Source organism: Maniola jurtina, chromosome 9, assembly GCF_905333055.1.
Source record: "Maniola jurtina chromosome 9, ilManJurt1.1, whole genome shotgun sequence".
In the NCBI taxonomy this organism is placed as follows: Eukaryota; Metazoa; Arthropoda; class Insecta; order Lepidoptera; family Nymphalidae; genus Maniola; species Maniola jurtina.
In genome coordinates this window covers 5758148-5775333 of record NC_060037.1, presented here as the reverse complement: position 1 = coordinate 5775333, position 17186 = coordinate 5758148, and the positions used below count along the sequence as shown (strand labels likewise).

At 36.3% G+C, this 17186-nt stretch overlaps 1 protein-coding gene and 1 long non-coding RNA gene across 4 annotated transcripts; one reads left to right on the top strand and one right to left on the bottom strand.

The window, feature by feature from the left end:
- Positions 1-270: 270 nt before the first annotated feature.
- On the top strand, positions 271-12243 carry LOC123868227. Its single transcript, XR_006796617.1, has 3 exons — positions 271-1051; positions 9173-9178; positions 12233-12243. It is a non-coding gene; the product is annotated as an uncharacterized LOC123868227 (long non-coding RNA).
- Positions 2945-17144, bottom strand: LOC123868208 (RAB11-binding protein RELCH homolog). 3 transcript variants are annotated; one of them, XM_045910621.1, is made up of 16 exons: positions 16713-17144; positions 15660-15830; positions 14255-14415; positions 12699-12920; positions 11138-11460; positions 10328-10519; positions 9955-10117; positions 9671-9836; positions 8746-9117; positions 7816-8164; positions 7117-7401; positions 6501-6619; positions 6028-6184; positions 5214-5422; positions 4475-4601; positions 2945-4257 (listed from the first exon to the last, which is right to left on the bottom strand). In XM_045910621.1, the coding sequence occupies exons 1-16, from the start codon at positions 16939-16941 to the stop codon at positions 4026-4028; spliced, it is 3477 nt and encodes a 1158-aa protein (XP_045766577.1). In that variant the 5' UTR covers positions 16942-17144; the 3' UTR covers positions 2945-4025. The 3 variants fall into 3 exon arrangements, with proteins under 3 accessions (XP_045766577.1, XP_045766578.1, XP_045766580.1); XM_045910622.1 differs by having other exon boundaries at positions 12744-12920; XM_045910624.1 differs by having other exon boundaries at positions 12750-12920.
- Positions 17145-17186: the final 42 nt, after the last annotated feature.

The following is a 17186-nucleotide window of genomic DNA, read 5'->3' as shown; positions in this document are numbered from 1 at the left end:
CCCCTTAGATCTTAACTTTTTAACTGATACTTGCATGTATTTACTTTTTATTCCATACATCAAAAACATCAATGCTTAGTTGAGTAATATACGGAAGGAAGCTCATGCCATGATTATGTCAAGAAAACCTCTACTATTGTGACTAATGACTAATACTTACCTAGCACTACCTACCAGTAGTGCGTAAAGATCCTCATCCCTCATATAAGTTATATGTATGCAAGCATATATTATGTATCTATTTAAGAAATAAAATGCAACAAGTTCTTTAAAAAATTATATTTTCCCACTATTTTAAGCCAGGAACAAATCTAGCTGATTCCACCGCAATGTTAACAGGGAAGCGGCTTATTATCTGCGCAACAAAATGTAGGAGTTTCCACTAGATTTTAACATTTTTCCGACACAACCTACAGTTTTATGTGCCAATACATTGATTTCAACATAGATTTTATCACACAAATTTAACATGTAAAGTTATAATAATAATGATAAGTCTAAGAAGTTCCAAGTAGCGAGATTCACAGAATGCGTGCAAGTATTTTAAGTACCTACATAAATATTATTTTATTATATCTAACGTCGCTTAAAAGATAACACGAAAAATATGAAATGTTACTTACAACTCAATAAATACTAAATAAATAACAATAACAAAGTATTAATATTAATAAAGAAAATGAGTACAGCACAGGAAAATCGAATCGATCACGTCAAACGAAAAAAATCATTGATCAAATTGGTCTGTACAGATATTTTTTGTTCGGAAAAAACGAAACCTATACATATTTGTTTACTTTTGAACTATAAACTTGTCTAATAATAATAATAACTTAGGTATAAATAAAAAATAATATGCTTAGCTATAGGAAACAAGGTTAGCACCATATTGAATAAACTACGCAATTTTGTCATTAAAATAATTGTTTTTGACAATCTGAACTCTGAAACTAAACACACTACAAGAGCTGCTGCTTTCTTGTCTTAAAGTAAGGGACAGCGCATACAGATGGAGTGGAGCAGAGCCGGGTATTTTTTATAACAAATTAAAGTATTAAAACTCAGCTTTATGAAAGTTGACATATGGTCGAAATTGGCACACTGAAAATGAAACACGGAGGAGACTCAAATAAACTTCCGCCGAAGTGCCAAGTGCCGAAATAAATAAGATTCATTAATTTGGATTGTTATCAAGACAAAAAAGCCGCATCGCGATTCCATTCCATTCTACTGGTGTGCGCTAAGTCTAATGCTGTCCTTTTCCTCAAGAAACATCGTGAAATTGATAGCACTATTTTTAAATCTGTCAAATTAGTTTAAAGATTGTGTACACTCAACCGAATTAACTCCAATTAGCTACCACTAACACTTAACACTTAACGCAGAATGTGTATTGGCCTTTATATGAACCGGAATCTAATGTATGATGATAATAATGACAATTATACATTTAACTTCTGTAAGGTTAGACACCATCTCTACGAATGAGAGAATCGCGGCGATAGTCTCTCTGTGCCACCAAATTCGATACAACTCATTGGTTGAAATCTATAAAGCGACCATTGACTTTGCTTAGAGTTAAGTTTCAGTTAAAACTTGACAGATTTATGCCAGCGGTATAACGCTGTCTCGTTTTAACAGAGTCTTAAGTGAGAGCAAAGTCAAAGTGCGCTCTATAGAGACCAATCAATAGCAGCTCGGACTTGTTGCGATTTCCACGCCCGTGGAGATACTGATTTTAAATTTCGCTAACGACAGAATTCGAGCGTCGAAACACGTCAAAGTAAAATGGTCTTTAAGCTTCTCGTTTTAAAACTCAAGTTCGTCCTGCATTTACAGCCAGCATTCCAGCAGAAACCTTGCGAATATATGACGTTAAAATCTATACCTTTAGGTCTATTTACTGAGGTGTTTCGACATCGAATTCTATCAACCTTGGCGAGATGTAAAATCTCATACTACACTTTACCCCTACTACGAGTTTGCAGATCTCGAAAACTTTGATGGCATTCGTGAGATTCGATACTACTACTTGTATGACAAGGAACTAAACTTCTAATTTTGTTTTCGGAAACTAAAAACTGGTATTCAAGGGGTACCTATTACGATAACAGCAATTATAGCAGCAGCAGATATTATTTTTATCTTATAAATAAATAATAGTTCATAAATAATAAAGTAATTAAGTACATTTTATAGTGTTATAATTTCATTTTTGATACTTACAAATAATTTTATTGGAATGGTTATTTGTCAAGACTTAAGTTTGGATCTAACATAAAATTAGATGCACTATTTAACATCAATAATAATAATACATATTTTACGCGTACATGGTGTAAAAATAGTTCATTTAATTTTATTAGTGATAGGTGATACTTTTTTAAACTCTAATGTTTATTACATTTAAAATCTTAAATTCATTAACATCAACATTTCAAATATATTTTCTAATTTGTTTTTGCATAAAAAATAAATCGAGTACTTTTTAATATGGTCAGTTAATACCTAAGTTGAAGTTCTATTTGGTGGAGACTGGGGTAAATTACATTTAGAGCTGGAAGATGTTACTAAGAACTAATAAATAAATAATAGTTACGTAATTATTATTATTATTAATAAGAATTGGTATTCGACTACAGAGTAAAACATCCAATTTAAAGACTACTTTTAAAGTCAAAGTCAAAGTCATTTATTCAAAGTAGGTACAATTTAACCATCAATGTTACAAATATGATTGTGTAATATTATTTATTTTGGAAATTCGAGTTGGAATGAAATTGTAAGTTGTAATAATTTTAATCAACTACTACACTATTGTGTACCTATTACAAATATGATTTTATATAACTGCTATTTTGAATAGAACAGCTAATTTTTTATTTAAATTTTCGTTAGCAGGTACACAATTATTTTGATAAAAATAAGTGTATGCCGAATTTTTATTGCGTGTTTAGGGATATTTAAAACAATTAAATAAAAGTTATGCAAAATGTAATAATAAAATCCTTGTATTTAATTTGTATTAATGCAAATAACTTAGTTATCAACAAAGATTGAAAAACGCTTGGATTAAAAAAAAATGTAAAGGTTTTATGCGCAATAAAAATTCGTTACATTAATATTGTTATTGTAAGTACATTTATTACAACCACATACAGCCGATATCATTTTTAAACATTTCCATTTCCAATTCAAAAAAACTTTGTATGCATTACGTTATGTTACGTTATGCAGCGCAATATTCGATTATAGAAGATTCGTAATAGAGCAGTGATAGCCAAGTGGTTAAGATGTCGGCTTCCTATACGCGGGGTCGGGGATTTGATTTCGGGCAACGCACCTTTAACTTTTAGATGTGTGTTTAAAGCATTAAATAGAACTTGCTTGAACTGTGAAGGAAAACATCGTGAGAAAACCTGCACGCTTGAAAGTTTTCCATAATTTTCTCAAAGGAAAGTGAAATCTGTCAATCCGCAATTGGCCAGCAACCCTTCTCATTCTGAGATGAGACCCGTGCTCAGAGCCGGCGATGGGTTGATCTTGACGAATATTCGTTTAGTGTGACAGTTGCAAGGCGGTCGCGACCAGTCATCTTCATTCAAAACGCACGATTCAATGGCGACTAATTATTATTATCAACTGTCAAAAAGAGTGCAAGGGATATATTCCTTCGCTATTTCCCTTGCTCGATAGAGTAGTAACCCTATCAAGTAAAGGAAATAGGGAAAATAAATCTATTTGGGCGCTTTTTAAACGGATGTTAAAAAACTCTAGTGTAAATGAGGCCTTACTGTGTAGTTTTTAAGTTTTATATTAGTCGCGAAGTGTCATTTTGCTGTCAGATAAATATTTTTTATATGGTCGATGAGCGGAGCTAAGCGTCGTGTTTCCATTTTGGCACGATCAAAGTACATAATATAAACGGCATGTTGTCCTTTCTATTGTCAAACTCTAAAACCAATTCCAAACGTCCTTTTACTCCTTCAAATCAATACCTCGGCTGCAGTGATACCTTCCGTCTGCTACGTTTTCTTCTTGAAGATGCTTTGCAGGTTCATATTGGTCTTGGATTGTTGGAACATCTGCGTGACCCTGCGGCCGACCTCTTGCGCCGCTTGGAGGTTGGTGGGGGGTCGCGGGGAGGGGTCGCGTCCCCTCGCGGGCGCTTCGGTGGAGCCCGCCACGTGGAGCAGGGCTTCGATGGCTGGTTTATATTGAGCTAGAGACGGCGATTGGACTGTCTCCTCTAATTTCCTGTTGATTTGAACACAGAATAAGAATCCTTATTAATATAATATCCTACTTTTTTTTATTCATAATAGGCAAGCGCTTGACCACAATCACGCCTGATGGAAAGTGATGATGTTGTCTAAGATGGGACGCGTTTACCTAGAAGGTGCCTATTCACTAACACTTAATACTATAAAAAGGAAAGTTTGTATGATATAAGATGAAGCGCGCTTAAAAATACCTAAGTGCAGGAAGTAACGCCGGGTGATGCGCGCAGTGGTGCGCGGCCAGTTGCAAGGCGGGCGCCAACGCGCACACGCACTCCGCCGCCGCACTCACGTGGCATAGCGCGCATAGCAGCGACACCGCTGGAAGAAGTCAGACAAAGCAATGAGATTATAGCTTAAATACATACAAAAAGATTGTATGAGGTATTTCTAGGGTTTCGTACTTCCAAAGGAAAAAAGAACCCTTATAGCATCATCTAACCGATTTTTATTTATTTTTATGCATATAATTTTTAATCTATCGTGCGGAATGTCGGAAAAAATAGCCGAGTACAGAACCCTCGGTGCGCGAGTCTGACTCGCACTTGGTCGGTTTTTATAGTATGAATACCTTGTGAGCAAACTAGCGGTGATAGCTCAGTTATTAAGACGTCGGACTTTTATTCGGATGGTCGGGGGCACGATTCTAGACACAAATCTAGCTTTTTGGAGTAACCCGATACCCACATATATCGTGGGATCATCTGTGTGCTTAGTATGAGATTTTATTAGGTTGGTCTAGACTCCAGAGCCTAGGATCATTGCAAATACTCCTCCGGACACGGCATGACTATCAACAGTAGGTAACACCAATAACACTAAAGCCTCCGCAACCCGCGCGCCTTCCCATCCCGGTATAGCACCTGTGTTGAGAATGTTCCCGAAAAGAAGCCAACATTGGTGTAGAGCTTGGATCAATGCTTCTGCACATACCTCTCTCGGACACGGCGTGGCTGTCCACAGTAGGTAACACCAGTAGCGCTAAAGCCTCCGCAGCCCGCGCGCCTTCCCTTCCCGATATAGCACCCGTGTTAAGAATGTTCTCGAAGGGCGGCCAGCATTGGTCCTCGCAAGTCAAATGGCGAGCTATGCTCGTCCTGGTTATGCTTCCCCAAGTCGTGATTGCTGCTTCTCGGACCGTACTAAAAACAAAATAAAGATCAACAACAAATCCCCTACTCCTCTTTAAAACTATCAAACACAGACGCAATTTTTATTATTATTGTAAGATAGTCTTGAGCTTGATGATATTCATGCCTAATAAAGAGCAATGATTAGATCTAGGGTGAAGCGCGTTTGCCAAGAAGATGTCTATTCATTCTAGCCTTGAAGGTATTCAAGTTATATTTGGTAGGAAATATGGCACCGGAATCTCCAAAAAGTGTTATTTTAAACTACATTTTACTCTTGTAATGTCGCAGGTATATTGTCAAAGCCGTGATATTACAATCTCACTAGTGATATTATAATTAAACGGTAGAATGTCAATCGACTTGATTTCTTGCAATATAACATTTACATTTATATTGGGTAATAAATTAAATACTTTTTACGTTTTAGTGTTAGTGATTATTGAAGCTGGGTTTTAATTTTTTCTTATTTTTTTAAATTTATTTATTTTATAATAGCTGTTAGCTGAGCATTTTCAAGTGATCGCCAATAATTGTATGGGCGCGGCGCTCTATCAGCCCATACTGCCATTTAGCTTTTTGGTCAAAGGAGAAATCCCGCACTTCTGGTAACTTACACGTCACTGTCGTACAGTAGCGCGACCGCGGCCGGTAGCAGCTGCTTCTCGATACACTGCTCGTCCACGTCGGTTAAGTTCAGCAGTTCGCTGATGAGAGCGGCAATGTATACCCGGATAGTACTGCCGCTTGCACTGTCGCAACTACTGGCGCAGACTGGAAACCAGATTTTTAAAACAATATAGACATATCATCAACATGACCATTAATCATAATCATTATGAACTGGATCCGATGATAACTTGGTCAAAAAGATATATCTTCTGCTTGTGATGGAGCCATTTATTGAGCCTATGAAAAACTTTGGTCATAATACGAGTATGTATTTTAATATCTAATTTGAATTGCCAAAACTTAAGGAAAATTATTTTTTTGTTTGAGTTTCTTTTATCAACGGGTAACGGAAAATGATTTCTATACATTAATAACAGACTGGAATTTAAACCAAGTTGAAAGTTGAGGAGATACTTACATTCTCGTAGATGCTGCAGGAATATGTAGAGAATATCTGGTTTGTGTTTCGCGAGCCATTTGAAAGGTACCGAGAATATTTTCACTGGGAGACCTCTAATGCTACTGTACATAACCCATCTGTAAATTAAAGGCATAGTTGCAAGCTTTACATCAATATGTATTCTTCTGCCCAAAATATAGCTTCGGTATAAGTGTTTGTACAAACACAAGTGTTACTCTGGGACGGCAATCCGCCACGACAAGAGAGAGATCAGACACGTTCGCAGACACTGAGGTGTAACATCGCTAACTTCTCAGGTTGCTAGTGAGACTGCCTTTGTCAGTCTCCAGGTATTTAACTATATCCATTCAAAAAATCACGTCAATTCGTTGCGACCTGGATGTTGACTGACAAACAAATACACTTTCACATTTATAACATTAAAGTGGTTAGAAAAAATTAATTAAATTAATTGAATTAATTAATTGAATTAAATTAATGCACTTTTTTTTTAAATTATCAAAATAGGGAATGTAGGGAAGGTAATCAAGGTTAACATGATGTGTGTCATTCCGTCTACTTATCAATAGGGTATGATAGTGTTTCCATAAATATAATATTATACAATACTTACTTTTGCAGGAATTCTGCTCGCTGGCCATCCTCCTCAATTGGAATTAAAATCGAGACTAAATAAATACCAACAATCACAACACTGTCCACATTCACCGCGTGCAACTTCTCCAATTTATTCTCCAACTCCGTAATAATATTAGTGAAAATCGGATTGAGTATTATCGACGTGAAATCAACTCCAAAGTTGTCCACGTAACTGTTAAATAAGGTTATAAGCGATTCGTATATCACATGGTGATTCAATGCTTTGCTTTTCGTCGCAATGTCGAGTATTTGCTTTATTCTGAAATCAATAAATACAGATAATTAGTAAAGTATCAGTAGAGAAAAAAGTCTCCTATGCAAAATTTCATTTCATAACATTATCATAGAAATTTTGGAATGAGAACAGTAAGTTAGAAGGGGATGCGGGACGGTATGCGAATGCCCGCAAATCGTGCGCACGCGGAAATCACCATTATCATGATCAACCAATTGCCGGCCCACTACTGAGTATGGGTCTCCTCTAAGAATGGGAAGGGTTTAGGCCATAGTCTGCCACGCTGGCCCAATGCGGATTGGCAGACCCCTTTGATTAGGAAGCCACTGAGCTGCGAAATTGCCTTGCTGGTCAGCGCGTTTTCGGTTTTTGCGAATGGCATTTGCTTTTATCATTGGTACATTTACAATTGCGATTAAACACATATTAAACACTTACATATTTATAAACCAATCCAGCTCCGTCCATCTAACTTCAGGCGTCTCTTTAATTAAACTATTCATAACTCCTAACAATACTTTAGCGTCCAGATCATCTGCAGTCACGTAACATTGTAAATCTATAAACTTCTCACTCAACGGCACATCTTGCAGGTTAATCGTTTCCATATCACAGTTACTCAGGTTTGCTTCCTTAACTATTTGTACATTCATGACGTAAGCCAATTCAGCTAAAACTAACGCTCGCATAACATCTAAATATAGTATAACAGTTTTCCATTCGTTGTCCGCGCACGATTTGTCCAGGTTTGACATTATTCTGCTGCAGAGTTCCGTGGAAAACTTTCCTGCAACATAAAGTTAAATATTCTTGTTTTACACCAAGCAATGGGGCATTAAGCAATGGAAGTATCTAAACAGCCACAAACGGTCGTTTGATTAAGAAAGTTATACTGCGTCATGAGAAGTTATTCGATTAAAAATTAAACCTAAATATAGTTTGGTAAAACAGATGGATAGAAAGACAAACTACTGCACGAATCAGGCTGAAATTTGGCATGCAGATAGCTATTATGACGTAAATAGACATCTGCATAGAAAGGGTTTTTGAAAAAAACAATAGGGGTTTGAAATTTGTGTAGGCCACGCGGCCAAAGTCACGGGTATAAGCAAGTTTTTAAATTATATAAGATTAGCTGATGTCCGCGACTTTGTCCGGGTGGATTTAGTTCTTTTAAATCCCATAGGAACTCCTTGACTTTCTCCGTGATAAAACTCTCACACTCTAAAACACTCGCGGTCTTTGACTGTATCCATGCAAAAATCAGGTCAATCCATTGCGACGTGATTGAAGGACAAACCAATAAACCAACAAACAAATACGCGTTCGCATTTATAATATGGGTAGTGATTTCCTGTTTAAACTTACCGGCTATTAAAGCACTTCTCGCCAACACCGGAACGAAAACGTTCACAGTATCCTTAACATTCCTATCAATCGGGTCCTTTAGAAAATTGAACATGATGTTTTCCAGCTGACCGTATTTGTGTTCGGCGACCGGGCAAATCAGACACGCGGATTTGAGGCCAATACTTCTAATCTCTGGTTCGCTTGATTCGCACATTAGTACTACTAGACTTAGTAATAACGAAGTGCAAAGTTCTATAGGGACGTATGGTGCAATAGAGAGACATATTTGGCTCGCTAAGACCCGACGTTCGGACGATCTTGAGGCTAGGAGTTCGGCGATTGAGGATAATACTTCGCCGCTGCCACCCCATTTGACTACTAGACATGTTGCTGGAAAAAAATAATGAAAGTGAGTCTTTAATCACTTCGAATTGGGGGTATACAGCTCGAAGTTTATTTATATATGCATGGAATCAAAAGCTTAATTTGCTATAATCCGCTGAAAAAGGCGAATCTGTACGGTCCATGCAGCATGTGACATGCACCGCCCACCCTCTCACCCGCGTCTTCGTCCGCGTGGATTTAGGTTTTTTAATAATTCCGTAGAAACTCTTTGATTTTCCGGAATAAAAAGTTGCCTAAGTCGATTTCCGGGACGCAAGCTACCTCTGTAGCTTTCATATAAATCGGTTAAACGGATGCACCTTTAAGAATCCCGTGGGAACTCTTCGATTTTCCGGGATAAAAAGTAGCCAATGTCCTACCGCTAACGCTGTACCCAATTTCGTCAAAATCAGTTTAACTGTTGGGCCGTGAAAAGCTAGCAGGCAGCCAGACAGACACACTTTCGCATTTATGATACTAAGTGTGGATTAAGCTTTATTTCTAAAGGTGGGAGATCACTTTCACCGGCAGGTTGACAGCCTAAGGAGACATTAATTACCTTCACATATGGCTTTAGCGTCCGGCGGATCCGGTTTCTTATACAGGGTGAGTAAGGAGTGAAGTAACCTTGACCGCCGCGGGTCTCCAGGAGGCAGCAAAGCGGCCGCGGCGGCCAACAATGCAGCTGCCTCGCTTCGTCTAGCAACTAAGGTGTGGGGCAGAACCTAGAAAATTATGAGCGTTTTCATGCAATACAATTACTGAAAAAAAGTAATATTAGCCATTTTAATCATGACTAAAATTCCTCCTCATTTATTATTTAGAATATTAAAAAATACCTACCCTCGGTAAAGTATCAGCAACAAGTGGAAGTAATCCCGGCAAAGTGATAGGTTTTTCACTATTCACCAATTCGGATAAGAGATCGTTTGCCAGAGGTTCGCTCAGATCTAAGGTCTCATAGCACCAAGCTAGTATTGATTCCTTTAAATTGTTTGGCAGGGCACTGCGGACAAATAAAAAACAACTAAAGTGCACGATAAAAAAAAAGATAAGTGCTCAAGATAACATGGAATAGCTTTATATCAAACACTAAGGTAAGGAATTGGTCCACAAAGAGAGAGAACTTATGTCTCTCAAGGGCTTGTCACACTGCCCCATCTTAGAGGCGACCAGAGTGAATTATGTTTATAAGCGACGACGATTGTCAAAATACCTGTCAATCCACATCTCTTTGCTATTCTCGACGGTGTACTCGTACTGGACGCGCGTCCACTCGCCCGCGTCGTTCATGCTGAGCGTCTCGTCCAGCGTCGTAACACTGCCCCGCCTTAGAGGCGACCCGCGCACGCTGTCAGTGAGGAGCCCGGGCTCGAAGGAACTGGTGTTTGAACCTTCTTTCTTTACCCTGAAAAAAAAATACTCTATGATACCCGAGAATTCTTTTTAAAAAATCCTGTAGAAATTCTTTGATTTTCCAGGACAACAAGTAGCCTATACCTACATGACAGATATAGGTATAATAAATAGCTCGTTCACACAGGCTGTGTAAGCGTAGACGTAGCGCGTACCATTGCGTTGTAATGTATGGAACTGTATGAAACATGGCACACCGATTGCGTAAAGCGTGGACGTATGCGTAACCCGGTGTGTTAGGGGTTTACGCGCGTCACTACGCACCTGTCACGTGTACGCAATTGGTGTGAATTGGCCTTTAGTACCCGTCAAAATCGATTAATTGAATAGGCAGGCGAAAAAGTAACAGATAAACAGGCACACTTTCACATTACACTATTAGGGTCGATAGTTTTTTATAATACTATAAAGTGTAATACCACACTGAACTTTTCCATACTAGAATGTATGCCAACTGCTAGCGGACTCGAGTCGGTCGGCTGTTGCGATGCAGTTATGTTAATTGCAATAAACCTGCAATTTTGTAATCGATTTCCAGTCCAAATATAGCCTGGCTGTATAGATCCTAAGGTCTATATAAATACATAGTACATAGAGACTTCGTACTCACATGCTGCTATTCTTATCGCTATATATCATTTCAAACTGCTCAGGTGTTGCGCTAAGGGTCGAATTACCACTTCCATAATGATTTTCCGAGGCAGTACAAGGTAAAGGTTTGTTTTCATTCTCTTGCTCCACTCTTGACTGTGTATCAAGCGACTTGTCAGTTGGTATTTGTAATTCGAGACCTTTGTTTTCGGAGGTAGGACTCGTTAAAGAGTTCAAGCTTACTATAGCCGCGTCGTAGAGCTTTTGAAAATTCAATTTTTCTGTCTCCAATGCTATTATTTTCTGTTTCAATAATTCTATCTCTTCGGCTTGAATTAAAAGCTGTAGAGGGAATAAAATCTTATTCGTTAGGGTGGTATTAAATAGTTTATTTTCGGTGCGTGATTGATTTTATTTTTAATGCCAAATTGATTATAAATAAAGTATTTCAGTATGATTTAGATTGAACTAATTTGATGCATTGATTATTCGATTTTTTTAATGAGATATTCCCTTACAAAAGATAGCTCATAACTTGTACAGTTTATAAAGATTTTTTTTCGATAAATTCATAATATTACGAGTAGGTAGATATATCCATTAAAAAATAATGCAAGCGTTTTATGCTCTGTAACCAAATGAAATGAAGTAGGTACAGAGGCGGTCAGCGTCTGTGTGCCAGAAAGAGGGAGATACATTGATAAACGTACAACAATTACATGCTAATTGAAACCGCAAACCAGTATCAATAATTGACCAAAATAGCATTTTCAGTGATAATGAACAATTCACATAGACAGAAATGAAATATGCACTTGAAGAATATAGCAAGGCTAGAAAACATAAAACCAACGATTTATTTTAATTATATATATTATTTATATGATATATCAAATCATCCAGCATAACAATATGTATTTTTCAGTACCCAAAGTTCGAATGAATTATAACCATGCAACATTTATACCATACCTTATGAGTTACGACAAACTAAAATTTTTACTCATTTATTTAAACACACAACATAGAAGCCAAAACCATTTATCTATCTATTTATTAATTAATTGTTCATCTGCATATTTAGGCTGGACTTTTTCTTATACATCCAACATAGGTAAGTTCTTGTAGATTAGATATAAAGAAAGTTTGTCATTCCCAGAGGGCATCATTCGAATTTTTGATCTAGGTAGGTACCTGTCATTAAGCTTTTTCGAATTTTGAGTATAATATTATTATTTACATGCATGAATGCATGCATGTATTTGATATGCATGCATTCATGCAATGCATATTAAATACATGCTATACCTAAATCAGTTTGCGATCAATATAAGGCCAGCCGCATATCAGAAATTGTCTATTAGAAACTTTCTGTTCCACTCACTCTGGGAACATCAGAATACGTCTGATCCAGCAAAATTCTAACAGTCTGCAGGGTATACTACTAAATGTATGAGCAGAGTGTGTTCCAGTGTTTATCAGAATTTTTCTAACAGACAATTTCTTATAATATGCGGCTGGTCTAAAGAATCAGTCACAGTACAAGTATTGTTAGTACACAAGCCATGTTAGTTAATCACCTCATGATTCCATTCACTGTCATGGTCTAATGTCTGACAACTCACACACACATTGCTATCGTCGATATCAGTCTGGCACTCCATGTCTGTTCGAAACAAATCTGTCCCAGTAGACGCATCAGCCTTTGGTACGTTCAGATTGGTTGTGCTTCCCCAAAATAGAGATATAAGATTGGCTGGTCGAGGCATATTTAAGCCGACGTCATCCCAATCTTCAAATTCCTAAGAAAACAATTGACAAATCATTTTACAGAGCTTCAATAACCTTTTGCTTCAACATAATAACTATACAGTTATGCAGTTATGCAACACAAAATAGATGGCACCTTTAATACCTCCTTGGTGTACGCCTTATCTATACTAATAAATAAAATTGGAGTGTCTGTCTGTAATTTCGAAATAACTACCTCATATTAAGCTCATAGGGTTATTTGAACGATACCTTAACTGAATCACACGTTTTTAAAATTTTTGTCTGTCTGTCTGTCTGTTTGAAAAGGCTAATCTTTGGAACGGCTGAATCGATTTTGACGGGATTTTCACAGACAAGTAGAGGATTGACCAGGGTGTAACATAGGCTACTTTTTTAACCGACTTTCAAAAAGGGAGTTGTGTTTTTCTACCTATGTACACCGAAATCTCTGAGATTTCTGAACCGATTTGCGTAATTTTTTTTTAATCGATAGACATTGCGACATTATTTCATAAAAATTTGGATTCCAACTCCTCAATCCTGATGCTGCAGGGGATCTGACCAATCCACGCGGGCGAAGCTGCGGGCATCAGCTAGTACAATATAAACACATAGAAATCGAATATGCGCTCCACTGCATAGTACACACACTGTACATCATAATATTAATCTCCTTAAAATTTTAATTGATGCATTACTAATAACGTGAAGATTTTTGCTGTGTTAATTTGTTTTGTTCAAGGCTATTGCATTGGATGTGCTGATAGTATTAAACTTATCTAGAATTAAATGATGCCCGCGACTTTCTCGTATGGATTGGTTTTAAGAACCCCGCGGGAACTCTTTAGCTGGAGATTGACTTGTACCATTTGATGCGATCTTATTACAATACGGTAACACAGATTGACTTGTAATGTATTATTCGTGCTCTTGGCTCAAATGTGCTCCAATTTTAGAGTTCCTCAAAAGGAAAACCGGAACCCTTATAGGATCATTTTGTTGTCTGTCAATATGTCCGTCTGTTGTGTCCGTCAAGAAAACCTATCACCCCAACTACCTTTCAATCGAAAGCAGAGATAGCTTACATCTAACTTGTAAGATAATATTATGATGGATATATGTATTATAATTCCAGAAAAATTCCTGCAGGGGTTTTAAAAATCCATGCTGATGGCTGACCTTGTAGTAGGCAAAAGCTAGTTTCATCCATACATCCATCCACCAGTTTGTATATGTCCACTGCTGTACGTGTCTTTTGGAGACAATGCCACAACATTTTAAATGGTGCAGTGTAAGATAACCCAGTTCACTGTACTTATGAGCTTATGAAAGGTAATTATAAGTTACTGTATAAAATAATTACCTGGTCAGGATTTTCATCAGAGAATGTGATACTAGTCAGTTTGTAATTTTGAAGCAAGAGATATTCATTTATTAAAAAGTTGAGAGCTCTTTTCTCGTGTGGTTTTAAAGATCTTTGATTAAAATTTTCTTTAGAATTTTTATCAAGCGCTGAATCTCCATCTGTGAGAAAGAAAAAGTTGTAAAATATGAGTTAAAAGAGAAATCAATAAATTAAGGAGGTTATTTTATTCCATCATCTCAATTCTCTAACATTTCTTACTATTTTTCCTTGAGAAAAATTTAATATTTTGTTTTCTGTAGAATTTTTGGATTATTAAATTATAAGTGTATGTTAAAATACATATTATATTACATACTAACAACTACAAATCATTAGATGTGGTTAAGATGTCCGCATCGTATTTGGGAGGTTATGAATTCGATCCTGGGCACCAATAACTTTTCAGAATTACGAATTTTAGGTAATTAAATATCACTTGCTTTAACATGAAGGAAATCATTGTGAGGAAACCTGCATGCCATAGAGTTCTCCATGTTCTTAAAGGTGTGTGAAGTCTGCCAATCCGCATTGGGCCAGCGTGGCAGACTATTGCCTAACCCCTTCTGAGAATAAGAGACTCATGCTCATTGGTTAATGCCTGAGGTAAGATCCATAATGTTCTCAAAGTTGTGTGAAGACTGCCAATCCACACTGGGTCATATGGCCAAAGCTCATGTTAAGTAGTGAGCCAGCAAATGATTGATGATGATGATGTTAAAATGTTCAGTTTTACTTACAATACTTCACAGATAAATGTAATTTTGCATAATAATCAAAAATTTCCAAGTATATTTACACAAGTGCAATATATGTAGGTACTTATAGTTCAATAGTAACATTATATTATTATAGTAGGACCTATAGTAATGAAAAATTACATGTTGCTGTACAAGATTTATGCATGTCAATTGTATGAAAAAAAAATGTCTATAAGCCATAAGTGGGTGTGTAAATTTTTAGAACTAATTTATTGGCTTAAGCATATTACTGCCAAACTTAACAAATTAATACATTTAAAAAGCCCTGACTCTCTGACTGACCGACTCATCAGCACTCAGTCTAAATCCTGAAAGATCTAGAAAGTTGAAATTTTGCACAGAAGTTCCCTTTATAATGTTGGCAAGGAATTAGGCTGGATTTTTCCAAATTGCTACAGGATAGAAAATAAAGAGGATTTTTGCCGAGTAAAGCAGTAGGAATTTATTAGTGTTGCGACACATACTAAACATTCGTATTTTCCGTATAATGATTCAGAGATTTACATACAGCTATTGATATCCATAATTACTGAATAGTAGAATTGCTGAATTTCGTTACATCACTAGTGGTCACTCTAGCATAATAAAAAGTCACAATAAATTACCTGCAAATTGTGTAAGATTGGCTCTTAAAGCATTAATAGTTTCCCGAGCCTTGCGTAGTTCAAATTCAAGAACAGCAACATCATTCCCGCTGCCTGCCCTGTCTCCGCCACCATCTTCAGAATATCTTGCTGTGTCTAGTGAGTCTAATGTGGCTTGGCTCGGTGTTCGGTCTATAAATTATTATCAGATAAATAGAACAATCCAAAGAAAGCATTATGTGATTAATTGAAAGGGAATACAACATACAGAGCTAATAATTAATTTGAAACAACCAATGATTTTATTTGGAAACTAAGCTTCAATTTAACTATTAAACAAAATAAAACAGAATTAAGGAACATTTCGCTCTTTTCACTGAGAATCTACATTAATATCATGAAGAGGTAAAGTTAGAAAGTTTGGATCTAGTGATATGGAAGGAGTTATCTGATTCTGCAAATTTTTTCAACGATAGGTAGCTACATTATCCTCGGGTGTTATAAGCTATAAATCATATATTATGTTCTTTGATTTTTGATTGTCATTTGTTGAATTTTCTAGATAACGGTGATCATAAATTACATTTGACTAAAAACTCATTTTACTAAACTAAAACTACAAGGGTAACAAATGCGCTCTTAATATTATAATAATTGTTTAGTTATTGAACCAATAGGCAGGATTAGTTAAAAACATTAGTTAGCGAGTGGTGACAGTGTTACTAGTAGGGTCGGTGACCTATATTATTCTTATTTGTAAAATCTTGTCATTTAGGCATTGTTTGTTAAACAAATTACATAAGAACTTCAATGGTATCGGTTGTGATTAAATATAATTAAGGTTGTTACAAATTAGCATCTATTAAAAATGTTAAGTTAAATGTATAATATGTATAAAGAAATTACATAGGTAAATAAGTAGGAAATGAAATGAAATAAGTAAAGCTAGAAATTTATGATCCGATACCAAGATTTTGTATACCTAAATGAAAACAAAACATGTATGGGACTTCACTACTGTTATGCCCTATTATTTAGCAAATAAACATTCCATTATATCAATGATATACATACGCATAGAGGTGAAATCCGTGGCTCTTGTAACATGTTGTTCAAAATTTCCAGGATTTGAAAAGAATTCACGCAGTTGGGGTAGTTCCTTGCCATTTTCCACTAGCTCTGTATGAAGCTCCAAGGCAGTTAGGAAAAAATTATCCTTTAGGAGTTTTGTTGCTATGTCCTCATAGGCCAGGCGTGGAGATGCTGTGTAGGAACTTTCTTCCATATCTTTATATGGATTCATTTTAGCTTTTTAAAGTCGAAACATTACAGGTAGAAATACTTGATATTTTTTATGATTTTCACATTTTATGAAACTTGTTAATGTTAAGCACTGGTTGTTATTCAAAGCCAATTGATTAGTTATCACTATACACCTGTTTATTGTTAGAATTTTTGAATTTCTTTTCTTTGTATTGTGGTATTGCGATTTGTAAATAATTTGTTTTTTTTTACGGCCACAGAGTACAACCTTTTCACACATACTTT